Source organism: Pleuronectes platessa, chromosome 17, assembly GCF_947347685.1.
Source record: "Pleuronectes platessa chromosome 17, fPlePla1.1, whole genome shotgun sequence".
Taxonomy (NCBI): Eukaryota; Metazoa; Chordata; class Actinopteri; order Pleuronectiformes; family Pleuronectidae; genus Pleuronectes; species Pleuronectes platessa.
Window position 1 is genome coordinate 13,557,440 of NC_070642.1, and position 12,506 is coordinate 13,569,945.

A 12,506-nucleotide genomic window follows, 5' to 3' on the forward strand; every position below is an offset into this window, starting at 1 on the left:
ATCTGATTTCCTTTACATAGGGAAAAAAATAACTGCGACATTCACAAATGGGACGCGATCCAAGATTTCCTCAAAGTTACCCTGCTCTGTTTTTGCTAAAAGTGTGTCAGTTTACTGATTAACTGTTTTTTGAGTGCGTGCGTAATGACAGACGTGGGGGGTGTGCTCCCGTCCACCACTCACACGCCAGCACGGACCTTAAGCCCACCCCCTGCCCGCTCCCTCAGACAGATTCCGCAGCCCCCCCTTGGCCCTCCCCTATCTACTGCAAACAAACCCTGAAAGTCAAACAGAGGGTGTGTACCTGCTCACATCACACGTTCCAGCGAGGCCACTGGTAAATGTGAATGGGTTCTGTCGCATTTCAATGGCAGAGGCTGTGTAGTGTCAGGGCACACAAACCTGTACCCACAATGGTCTCCGTTTCTAAAAAGTGTTAGATGACAATGCAGAGTTAATCCCTTTTTGTTTTTCATGTGGACTTGTGCTACTTTTACATCACTCATTGACTTTTCTCAGTATTTGTAAAGGCCTCCGTGTGGCTGTAAAAACAACTCATGGGTTTCAAGGAGTCCTCCTACGTGTCACTGATGTTGTGTTTGAGGACACCAAGCTCCTCTTGTTTCGATGTGGTGCAATTTTCGTACACAATTCCCAAATGTTGTAACCCACAGATCGAATCTCCCAACTTTACAAAAAGTAACTCGTGATTGTGTACGTTTATTTTGCCCGATAGTGTGCGAATGTGATTTCTGATCTCCGATGTTTAGGTTATTTAGGGGAGATGGCTATATGTTAGGTTTAAATCAACTAGAGATTATCATATACTTTTTTACAAAGATTTATTCTGATATCTGGTAGCGATCAGGAGTTTGTATAATTTGTTAGAAGTAAATGAATAGAAGGAGTTAATATACATCACTAATTTCTGATATTATGGGCTACCATCAGAGAGTAACTGGAAGAAAAACGTATGAAAGTAATCAGATGCTATTTTTCGTTATATTATGTAATGTATTTTAATATTATATTATGTTTATATATCCTCATTCATCTCAGTCTTATGTTTCTATGTCGTAACATAATAGGCAACTAGAGAGTAATGTGAAGTAATGAAAGTAATCAGATGTCATTTTACATTACATATATACATCTATATAATATTGTATATCACAGTATTGTGTTTCCATGGGGTAACTCGGAGTGAGTTTTGTGGAGAAATTAATATTTATTATTTTCTGATCTTATAGGCTACCGTCAGAAAGTAATTGGAAGAATAAACTATTATACCAATATATACAATCTTTTTATTTCATATATAATATAATATTATATCATATATATCACAGTCTTGTGTTTCCATGGCGTAACTCGGAATGAGTCTGGCGATGAGATCACTTAAACCCCATGCTCTTGTTGCTGAGGGTAGACCATAGGATGAGACGTGCGTGGGTGGGGGGGAGGGGGCGTGGTCTAAGAGGGAGGACCGCACCTCCGGGCCTCTACCAATCCGCGGAGAACCGGCTTCCGCTAAAACCAGATGGCCACTCATATATAGAAGCAGCTGATGCAACTCTGGCTCGAAATAACACCGGCATCGGGTCAGAAGCTGAAGAGCCGCTCACAGGAAGAGACAGCATCAGGACCCCCACACTCAGGATTTTCTTTGTGGCAGCTTTCACTCCTGTGAGTACATTTAAAACCTTCACATTGCACGTATTAGTCCGCGCGTTTTGAGAAAATAGATTCAAATGAATGAATTCATCAATCGGCACCAGCCTGGGTTGAACACGTGCGGCTTCTTATTGGATTTCGTTGAAATAGTGTTTTATTATCAGGATTATTATTATTACATCCTTCTTAAATAAGACATTAACACTTACTGTGTTAGAGGAAGCGCTTCACCAATATTAAGCAGCTTATCTAAACGTGCCGTTCCGTGCCAGGAAGGCTCCACTCCCGCGCGCCGGCCTGCTTTCATTTGTCTGGTTTTTCTGACGCGCCAGTGTTTAAAATACATCAAATAATTCCTCTGGCTCTTCTCGATCATTCAGACATTTTTTTTTATCATCCTTTTACACGTGCGCACGCTCCCCGCCATCAGCTCCCGGGAGTCCACGTGGTCCAACCGCTCACACTAAATGCAGATAGGCGTCCGTAAGCTACAAAATGATACACAGTTCTCGGAAGATCAATCGTGACGCGCTTGCTCAGCAAAAACCAGGGGGCGTCTCTAAGCGGAGACCCCCCCTTCCTCTCCATTCAGCTCAGTTGGCTTACGTGGGGCCTACGTAACCCAGTGTTGGCACAACAGTGATCTGCACATGCGGTGGCCGGAGCCAAGGGTCCGAGCCACAGACCAGACACCGACGTGGCGCAGGGCTTTTACGCACGAAAGGATGAAGTTTGCAGTCGAGTCGTAATTTCTGTTCTCCTTGAGAGAACCCATGATTTTAAAAACATCGGTTTTCCTGATTCCAAATTAAAAAAAGTCCTCTATTCGGAGTCCAAGGCAAAACATATCCCTGAGTGATCTCCAAATAGATAAAAGAAAAGAAAAAAAGAACCCCAACTTCGTTATGCTCGGGGGGCTGATAGTGACATTTATCGCTTGCTGAGTACGCCCTGTCCTCCTGATTGGTTCGCAGTGAAGGCAGGGCAGTATAAATACACTCGATGGGGCTCTCCCCCTTCCTTTTATTTTGGAACCTGCCAACGCACTCGGTAAGTCCATTTGTGAATTAGATGCTCGGTGCGAAAGTGAAGGCAGCTCAGTGACGAAGGCATGAAGGAAAAGAGTGCGGGTTTATTTCCTGCTCCAGAGGAAACTTGAAGTAATTTTCTGTGGGAAACAGAGTTATATTATTATGAGTGCTGCATGCGCCAAGTCTGGTGTATGCGTCAGTTCCTAAAAAACCATTGCATGATGAAATGGTAGTTTGCAGCGATGTCCAATTAAAGTTCTGTATCATTGAGCAGACTGAGTGGAAGGCAGACAAGTGTTTGGTGTTGCTACGCGCTGGAGAGCCGCGCTGCGCCTATTTGGGAACAAAAGCCACTGCATCTATTGTGACTGAAGCCTCCGCGTCTCCCCCGCTGACACATTGTCTCGATGGGGGGGGGGGGGGGGGGGGGAGAGTGTTAATTTCACCATTTCACTGCAGATGAATGTAAAATGCCTGTGCATCAACTGGTTTCCCTCAGCACCAGTTATTCCCTCTGGTCCTGTGTCGTGGCGCCTGAGGTCTGGAGAGGAGCCAGACTCTCTTCACACAGATTGTTATGCTTTGGCCGAAAAAAACGTTGCAGAGGGAGGCAGACCAGACCACAGCAGTCGGGTGCATTTAAATCTTCATCCAAAGTGGTTTTCAGCAAACCAGTGCAGCTCTTTCCACATTACATAAGGGGGGGGGAAAGCTCCAGATTTCCCTGAGGCCTATGGATTCCTCGGCACCAAACCTTGAACACAATCTTCTTCTCTCTTCTTTTCCTGCAGGTACCATCATGCCTGTCATCAGAATCCTCAGCAGGGTGGCCAAGCAGGCCCTCAGCACCCCGGGGTGCGGCTGTCAGCCCCTGACGGTGGCTGTGCGCAACGTCAGCTTCTCCCCTCGGCAGGTGACGTCCGACGCCAGCTTCCACTCCGTGTCCTTCTCAGAAACAGACCACCCCAAGGTGCTCATCACAGGTAGGCAACATCTGCCTTTTTGGGGAGTCTACTGAACACTTGTACATTTCTTTTTAAAAAGAGGCTTGACAGCATATTTTTTTGTAAACTGCCCTGTAATTTAAAATGTGTTATTATGAAACCGAGTCATTAGCTCCACAGGGGCTCGGAGAGCAGCAGCATTTGGCAAAGACAGCAGAATGTGATGCCAGTTTAAAAAACAAGTGTAGGCGTCAAGTGCTGTGACCTCTTTTCTTATGGCCCACTCTCATTTATCCGGTCTCCCTGGAAACCAGCGCTGATGACTTAATGTGTAATGATGCTCAGTGTCTCTCTCTCTCTCTTTCTCTCTCTCTTTCTCCTGCTAATACAGGTGGTCTCGGTCAGCTCGGGGTGGGACTCGCCAAATTGTTGAGGTAAAAATAAAAGCCATTTTCCTCTCAGACATCCAAATCCGTTGACCTACTGTAGAGCCTTTTCTGATGCAGTTTCCAGCCGTATAACCATTTCCTGCTTCATAGGAAGAGGTTCGGAAAGAACAACGTCATCCTGTCTGACATCAGAAAACCTCCGAGCAGCGTTTTCCACAGCGGTGAGTGAATCCGAACACTGTGCAGTGACTCTGATCTGATCTCTGTCGTCTGGAAGTAGTCTGTCGCAGATGTGCATGAGAGCGTGTTAAATGTGTCCCTCCCGTTTCAAGGGTGTGTCAGGTTTAAATTTCCATTTATTTGCCAAATGCTTTTGCCTGTAGTACAACGTTGAGTTTCTTTGCTGCATGAATTCATTTCTAAGGCCACTGGCGTTTTAAAAATCTCAGGTATGTGACTAAACAGGACTTAGAAGAGTTGCTTTAAAGGGTTTTATAAACACAGCAGTGTTTTTATGTCTCTGTCAGAAACCTTGAGATAAGGAACCAGCCACGCAGAGGCCTCTCCGGTTCATATTGATTTTCATTATATGAGCTCAGGAGGACGTCACATTTCCCTGAAAAATGATGTGGTAAAAAAAAAAAAATCCCCCCCCTGAATCAATATGTGCCACATGGTGCTCCTCCCAGTGGCAGCAGTGATGGGCTCTCTGGGAACACGTAGTGAATGTAGCTGTGAACAAAAACACACGGAGAAAGAAACAAACGTTAATTTATTAAGTGGGTGATTTCTATCAGTGAATTAAAAAAGAAACTCATTGTAATGATAGACTGGTGTGCAGCCGATCAGAAGCTTGGCAATCCTCCTGGACACATAGTTGTGCGAGTCGATGCCTGTGCTGGTTTAACGTACTGTATTTATGCCTCTAATAGACGAATCAGACAGTTGATTTAATAAAACCCTCTGTCGCCCCCCCCCCCCCCAGGCCCCTTCATCTACTCCGACATCCTCGACTACAAGAACCTGAGGGAAATCGTGGTGAACAATCGCATCACGTGGCTCTTTCACTACAGCGCCCTCCTCAGCGCGGTGGGAGAGGCTAACGTGGCCCTGGCTCGTTCAGTGAACATCACCGGTGAGAGACGCTGGGACTTCTTTTCCCTCCAGTTTTTTTAGTCCTGGTTTCATAATGTGCTAATTTGAAGGGGGTCTGTGTGTATTCAGGGCTTCACAACATCCTGGACATCGCAGCGGAGCACGGCCTTCGTCTGTTTGTCCCCAGCACCATCGGGGCCTTTGGTCCCACCTCACCCCGGAACCCGACGCCAGATCTCTGTGTGCAGAGGCCCCGCACCATCTACGGCGTCTCCAAGGTCCACGCTGAGCTGATGGGAGAGGTGAGGCCTCAGATCAATACCGCTGTCAAATCACTCTCCTGGATGGATTGGAAAATCCCCACGGAATTGGGTTTCCTGAGTAAATGTTTTTTTTTTTTTTATGTTTCAGTACTACCACCACCGCTACGGCCTGGACTTCCGCTGCCTGCGCTACCCAGGAATCATCTCTGCTGACTCCGTCCCCGGTGGTGGCACAACAGGTGAGCCATGGTCTCCATTTTAATGAACGTCTATTCCTGTCCGGTCACAAGTTTGTTATGCAACTGACTTGTTGCAGAGTTGTCGTGGCTCGTTGTATTTTTAGAATTGCGGAGCACTGGACTGTCTCCATACTTTCACTTGTCTGAACCACTTTGATAACATGGACTCCAGCACTTCTGAACTGCGCTGCACGAGGGGTTTATTCCAGAACTAGTCCAGTAACGTTTATCGTCTCCTTCTGACCAGACTACGCCGTCCAGATTTTCCACGACGCGATCAAGAACGGCAAGTTTGAGTGCAACCTGAGGGCCGACACGAGGCTGCCCATGATGTACATCGACGACTGCCTCCGCGCCACGCTGGGGGTGATGGAGGCGCCGGCGGACACGCTGAGCATGAGGACGTACAACATCAACGCCATGAGCTTCTCCCCCGAGGAGCTGGCCCAGGAGCTGCAGAAGCAGATGCCAGAGCTGGAGGTCACGTATAACGTGGACAACGTCAGACAGGCTATCGGTACGTCTCGTGTCCATTTTGTTCAACTTTGCGAGATTATTAAAACTAAGCTGTGGCCAAATTCATATTGAGTTCAATTTAATTTCCTCCCGTTTGTCTTGAGGCATCTGTTTTTATTATGTAGTGGTCACAAGTAAAGTCAACTTACTGATAGCGTTGTCTGTTTTTAAGTTAAAATGAGAACCATTAAGTTACTGGTCAAAGAGGCTGTTGACAAATCTCTCAGTTTTTAACAGTGCTTAAACATTGTTGCCGTGTAAGTTTATGAAATAAACTTTCTGTCACAAAACTCAAATCCACAACATGTTCCAAATGTTTTCAATTTACATAGTCTCCCCTCTCTGTTGTTCTCCAGCTGACAGTTGGCCAATGAACTTCGACGACTGCAACGCGCGGAAAGACTGGGGCTGGAAACACGACTACGACCTCCCGGAGCTCGTCACGACGATGCTCAACTACTTTGGCGTGGAAACGCTCATGGCTCGTGCTAACTGAGCGCGGCGTCCTTCTCTGAGGGCTCTTTTCGAACAGAGAGTATAGACTGACCAAAGCGAATTGGAGGAACGTGGCGTGTACATAGTTGTTCTCTCACTTCTCTCTGTAAAAGGGCTCTGCTTGCCTGTCGCAAGGCTACCGTGTCTCAAGAATGTAGAAGTCGACGCAGGCTAGACAATCCTCCCTGCTCCCGTCTCTCTACCCCCGCTCCGCTCTCTTTCCCCTTCTTTCTGCTCGGACATCTGGTTGCCTTGTCAGTGGAAGCTTGTCAGTAGCATCCGATATCGACGTCCCCTGTGAAAGCTTGTACGGATAAATTATGTTATTGAATTGTGCAAAAAATGTCACACAGGGAATGTTGAATTGTGTATTTGTTTTCTTCAGAAATGCAAAACAGTATGGGTTTTTCTTCCTGCTAAATTTCATAGGAATGTTAAATATCTAAATTTGAGCGTCTAAAAGCTCTTAATCAGGTGACTTTGGATCGAGAGGTCTTCAAATACACAAGTTGTTTTCTTTGCACTTTAGATGAATCTCTATCCTTGAAATTACTGACAAGTGAAATGAGCCTGTGGGGGCAGCCTCTGTGCACCTGTGAGCAGCGCGGAGCGGTAACTGAGAATTGTTCTTTTTATTCCAGGTAATATTATTTATTCTGTCTGTTGGTGTTTTTAATGTGCGGGAGCTTCATTGAACGTTTCTCAAAATAACTTTTTTTTTAAAAGTGTTTCTGTCTATTTTTGTTATATTATATCCCCCCCTCCCCTCCCCATCAACTCTGGGATTTATTTTTACACAAAAGGGAAATATGACACTGTACACCACATTTACATTCAGCCACTTTTTGTGGTTTCTGTTCTTCAACTTTCTGTAGAATAAATTTCGGTTTCTATGAAAGTTCTGTCTTTTGTTTACACAACAAGCTTTGACAATTAAACCCTAAAACCGACATGGGTTTGCCTGTTCAGGCATTTTCACACATTCCTAACACAACGACACTGTTCAATCTCACAATTTTTATCCATTTTCTCTTATCTAATCAAACTGCAGGCAGCCAGTGTTAAGTCAGTTGTCACCTCAGGGTGACCGGGCCATGACAAACATTTGAGAACAAAATGTTCTCATGGTCAGACTGAAGAACATGGTGATACATTTGATTCAAGTCTTTCCACGTGGTCAGCTTTATGCAGAATGAAAGATCAGATGCATTAGTGCATTCGTTTAGAAGTCAATCTGTGGGAGTAAAGCTGCAACTTTGATGTCAAATCAATTATCAGCTTCACCACAAGTAATGACTGTTTTTATGGAATGTATTTTCATGAACAAGTCAATGCTTGCTTGTGTGCGTATTGTAATGATCTCAGTAAGAAGCAATTTTCTCAGGAAGCCGCTTGGTTTTAAGTTTGAGCTTGTGCTGAGAAGTGAGACATAATCTAAAAATAACTTTAGATGCCACAAGTGGAGAATCCAAGAGTTTGGATGTGCCTGGTTAGAGTTTCGAGAAAACACAGCTATTGAGAATTTTTCTTTTTGTTACAGCACAAACAGGCTTTGCTTGACTGACAACCGCCTGTGGGTTACAGCTTCCTGCCAAATGTCTCTGGTTATGTAGCAAATTGCAGTTGGACACATGGAACTTGTGACTCCTGCAGCCTGATATGTCAGTTTTGAACTAGTGAGGAACCGAGGGAAGAAATGGACTGGTGTTAAAGTGTCCGAAGATCTGAGCGACCACACATGTGCTGTGTATGTGCACAGTTTACATACAGTGAATTGTCCCACACTCGTGGTAAATGAGTCAAACAAATGCAGCAGCTGCACCCAGGCTGACTCAAATCTTTGAGGATCAGCCGGCTGCTTCTGGGTTTTGTTCACATCGACTCTAATCTACAACCTGATGCAACAACACAGTCCAATGCAACAGAGGGAAGTGGGTGTCATTAAGCAAGCGAGGGAAATGCAGTGAAGAAGCAACAGGCACCACAAACCTAATGTTCATTACAACGGGGGAAAAAAGGGCAAATCAACATCCCTGCCGAGAACTCCCCCCCCCCCCCCCCCCCCACCCACCCCATCAGCCCATCAATAAATGCACTGAAGCGAGGCTGCAGTAGTTCAACTGGGATCATGAAGGGTGACCCTGAGGAGCCTTCAGCTGCACGCCCGATGGCCTCGCTTCAATTTCTCTGTGTCAGTAATCTGCGTCCGCTCCTCCAGGTGACCTCGCTCTGGGACTTTGTGCCACAGAGAGAGGGAGCAGATGGATCGTCTGCGTTTCCCCCCATTCAGCTGAATTCACAGTTCAGTGAGGTGAAGCACATTTTCTGTTCGCTGAGCCTGGAGGAGAGCACGCAGGGCATTCTCTCGGCCAAACACTGCATCAGCACTCCTCACTAATTAGTCCCTCTCCTCCTGTGAATGAATGTATATGCTCCGAATGCATCTCCACACAAATTGTTTGCAAGCTTTTTCACCTATACATCCACCAAGTAAGAATAGATTCAGGACGCGTCATTCCCCATTGCTCTGCCATTTGGATACAAATAACATTATCTTTAGTGTTTTTGCAGGAGAGGGACCATAAAATAATGTCAACACCTCATGTAAAAGCGCCCTGTAGGTCGACTGTGTTCCTTAAATTGCACCTTTTGATACGAAAGACATTGAACTCAGCCAACAAAGACCAAACTGTGTCGCATTGCAGTTGGTTTTGCTGGTGATTTATTCATTTCAATTGTGAAAAACCTCTTTAAGCACAGGTCGAGGTGATTCATGTCCTCCCCTCGTGTATATGAGTGTGAAGTCGTTGCTTTCTGCTCCCAGGCGCTTGACAGAAATGCAGAATTGCAAAGGAAAATCAATATTTGCACTGGATTTACACTCCTCCGTATATAGATCGAATTCAGTTTTCCTGCCGCTGGACACAAGAGTCTCTTTTAGCCGACATTTAGCGGTGAGAGCACGACGTGCTGTGAACCAGCGTACGGATGGAAACTCAACATAAATGTGAGAATGTGCAACACAGACGCACGTGCAATCAAATACAATACATACTTCACACGTGAAGGATAAATATATGCATGCAGGGAATGTGTTCCAAGAAGAGGGACGGGAGGGTGCTGGAGGAAGCAGGTTGTTTTGAAACAGAGACAAAGAGCCATCTGACGCGGGCCCGCACTTTTTTTTTCATGTTCTCGTAAGAGGGACCTGGGTCTCTTATGCAAGAAATCTCACTGGGTGTGCACTCACTGCAGCAGGCCCATCTCCCGCCGGCCAATCAGAAGGGCTACCTCAGTTGCCTGGGCCCCAGTGTTTTGTTCTCCCATCCTGTAATAAGATTCGCTCACAGCGTGCGGCTGCTTCCACTGGGCCGAGGCAGAAAGTGAAGGACGAGACATAAAGAAGACGAGGGGGGTGTGTGGGGGGGGGGGGGGGGGGGACACGCCATAACGCTCTGTGCCACAGCTGTTATTCCACATGGAGAGACCTGTTGCTATGGGGATGGAGGCCAAGAACCCAGCCACCATCCTCCCGCCCTCGGGCCCCGAGAAAAATGTAACGGCTGATGCTGTACATTATATCACTCAATAAACAGCTCAGCCAGGACAGGCCGCTGTGGTCCTCGTGTGTGTGGCCACGTGTCAAAGACAGAGGTGAAAAGAAGGTTCTGTCCTATTTAAGGTTTGCTTTGGATATTCACACCATGCAGTACATGTCAACAAATGTTATTTCATTTACAGGACCCTCATTAAAGATGCTCTTATGTTTTATCCTTTATTTCATTCATATGTGAGGAGGGAAAGGCCTGTTGGGGGTTAGAATGTTAAAATGACTATTTATATCCAACATTTATCATTATACCTGTTGAATTAGTACCAAATGAAATTCTGAAAAGAAGCATTCAATGTCAAACTTTCTTTTTTTGTTAGTTATTATTGTTATTATTATTGTTGATTTTGTGGGGTTTTTGGTGCCTTATGTAGAATGAACTCAACTTTGTATTTATTTATCATTTACGCGACGATTTATCAAAACATCTAATGTCCTTTTCACCGCTCCGTCAATCCGGAACTTGACAGTCAGAAAATCTATTTTGACTTTGGGATCACATTCCCCTTTACGAGCTCTTTAAATCAGGGATCTCTACATGGGCTGTGAAATTTGAATGAGGTGCTTGACCTGAACTGACCTGCACATGTGGCTTTGACACAAGGGCTTGGTTGAGAGAAAAAAAACAAAAAAAAAACAGGAATGGCCGGTTGAGGTGCTTTGATAACACAGAATACCAGGATCGTTATCGTGTGCTTCCTTGTAGGTCGGCCAGGTGTATTAAGTTGACTCCCTTCTGTGTCGCTGATCCCTTCCAGGCTCCTGTTACACAACCGTGTCCTAATCCCGTCCATGAGGTGGTAACTTTAACCACAGATTTAGGGTGAGATTAGAGATTCACACAACTTAGTCCTGCACCAGTATAGACTCAAAACCACGCTGGGGTCTGGGACATCACATAAAGTCAAGTTAATCTGTGTGAGGGACAGTACAGGAAACAGAGCTTGTTTTAGCTTTATCTTAATCACTTTAACCTGTTGAATTTAGTTTTACTCATTTTTACTGCTTTACCTCTTGTGTGGCCGATATCCTTTTAACTACCTTGTTTGATTTTAAATGTTACAGGTTTTACTTCTGCTTGCTACGGAAATTATACAATTTATTATTATTACTTTCACTATTATTAATTATATTATTATCACTTTATTTTTTTTAGTAGTATTGAGTGTGGAATCATAAAACTATAACATCTTAGTTTAATAGCAGACAAAAAATAAGTGATTAGAGCTTGACTTGTGTTTAAGGGTGCCATTATGTTTCTATATCTGTAGTTTAGACTTAGATTTGTCAGAGAAAAACAAAAAGTAAAAGCAGATCTGTCTAATATAGGCATTAAGAAAGAATATTGACTTGGTATATTGGGTCCGTCCCATTAAAATTTAATCAAAACTATAAAATACATTTTCAAAAATATCTAGGACTGCAAAGCAGGATTTGAGCATGTTAAAGCCCTCAAAAAGCCAATGCATTTGCCTGAATAATAATAATAATCCTTACAATTTCAATAGGGCCTCACTGTCTGTCAGTGCCTGTCAGTGCTCGGGCCCTAATTAAATGTGTCCCACACTGTGATTCTTGTAAGGCGTCAGAAGTCAAGGTTGGAAACTACTGGGTTATTCTCTAACAATAGGTTTTTAAAGCATGTTAAATCATCCAGTATCAAAAATGAAGTTGGATGGCCGCTCATTGCAAGAACTCATTGTGCAACAGGTGCTTTGTTTATGTTCGCCTCTGGTTAGTTTTAGGTGGAGCATGACTCTGATCTTTCAGTGGACTGATATCGGCTGATCTAGTCGGATCATAGACACGCACACACGTACGCACACACTCACATGTGATGAAAAGATTATTACAAACATGAATCAAATATTTAGTGCAAATTTTATGCTATGGTAACTGTGTTAAACTATAATAAACGACTGAAGTATCACAGTCAGAGTGAATTGTATCTTGCTCAATGTATTTTCCATATTTTCCTCAGTTGTGTATAATGTTACAGTGTCAGACTGTCGTCGTAAGTTCATTGAACCTGAGTGACCCTGTGTGCGTGCGTGTTTTAGTGCGCGTGTGTGTATGTGCTCGTGGTGCCCTCTGCTGGCACAAAATAATTACTTTCATCGCTGCAAATAAAATCAGCGATAACACCAATTATTGAAATAAAATAAGAATAAAAACCCTTTCATCAATTTGTTGTATGTCACAGATTGAGTTTGATTTCACAATGAAATTCTTACCACAAACAAAACCTCG

The 12,506-nt window shown here is 44.4% G+C and overlaps 1 protein-coding gene across 2 annotated transcripts; it reads left to right on the forward strand.

Annotated features, from left to right (window-relative positions):
• Window positions 1-1,527: 1,527 nt before the first annotated feature.
• On the forward strand, window positions 1,528-7,544 carry tdh (L-threonine dehydrogenase). 2 transcript variants are annotated; one of them, XM_053445491.1, is made up of 9 exons: window positions 1,528-1,686; window positions 3,497-3,688; window positions 4,041-4,083; window positions 4,189-4,259; window positions 5,024-5,173; window positions 5,263-5,435; window positions 5,545-5,635; window positions 5,883-6,152; window positions 6,508-7,544. In XM_053445491.1, exons 2-9 carry the CDS (start codon window positions 3,505-3,507, stop codon window positions 6,645-6,647), a joined length of 1,122 nt encoding a protein of 373 aa, XP_053301466.1. In that variant the 5' UTR covers window positions 1,528-1,686; window positions 3,497-3,504; the 3' UTR covers window positions 6,648-7,544. The 2 variants fall into 2 exon arrangements, with proteins under 2 accessions (XP_053301466.1, XP_053301468.1); XM_053445493.1 differs by lacking the exon at window positions 1,528-1,686 and adding an exon at window positions 1,710-2,724.
• The last annotated feature ends 4,962 nt before the right edge of the window (window positions 7,545-12,506 follow it).

Excerpts from the sequence above, each read along its gene's own strand:
- tdh (XM_053445491.1), top strand. The coding sequence starts at position 3,505 with ATGCCTGTCATCAGAATCCTCAGCAGGGTGGCCAAGCAGGCCCTCAGC. Across the intron at positions 3,689-4,040 it reads CCCCAAGGTGCTCATCACAG|GTGGTCTCGGTCAGCTCGGG; the intron begins GTAGGCAACATC and ends CTGCTAATACAG. Across the intron at positions 5,174-5,262 it reads TCGTTCAGTGAACATCACCG|GGCTTCACAACATCCTGGAC; the intron begins GTGAGAGACGCT and ends GTGTGTATTCAG.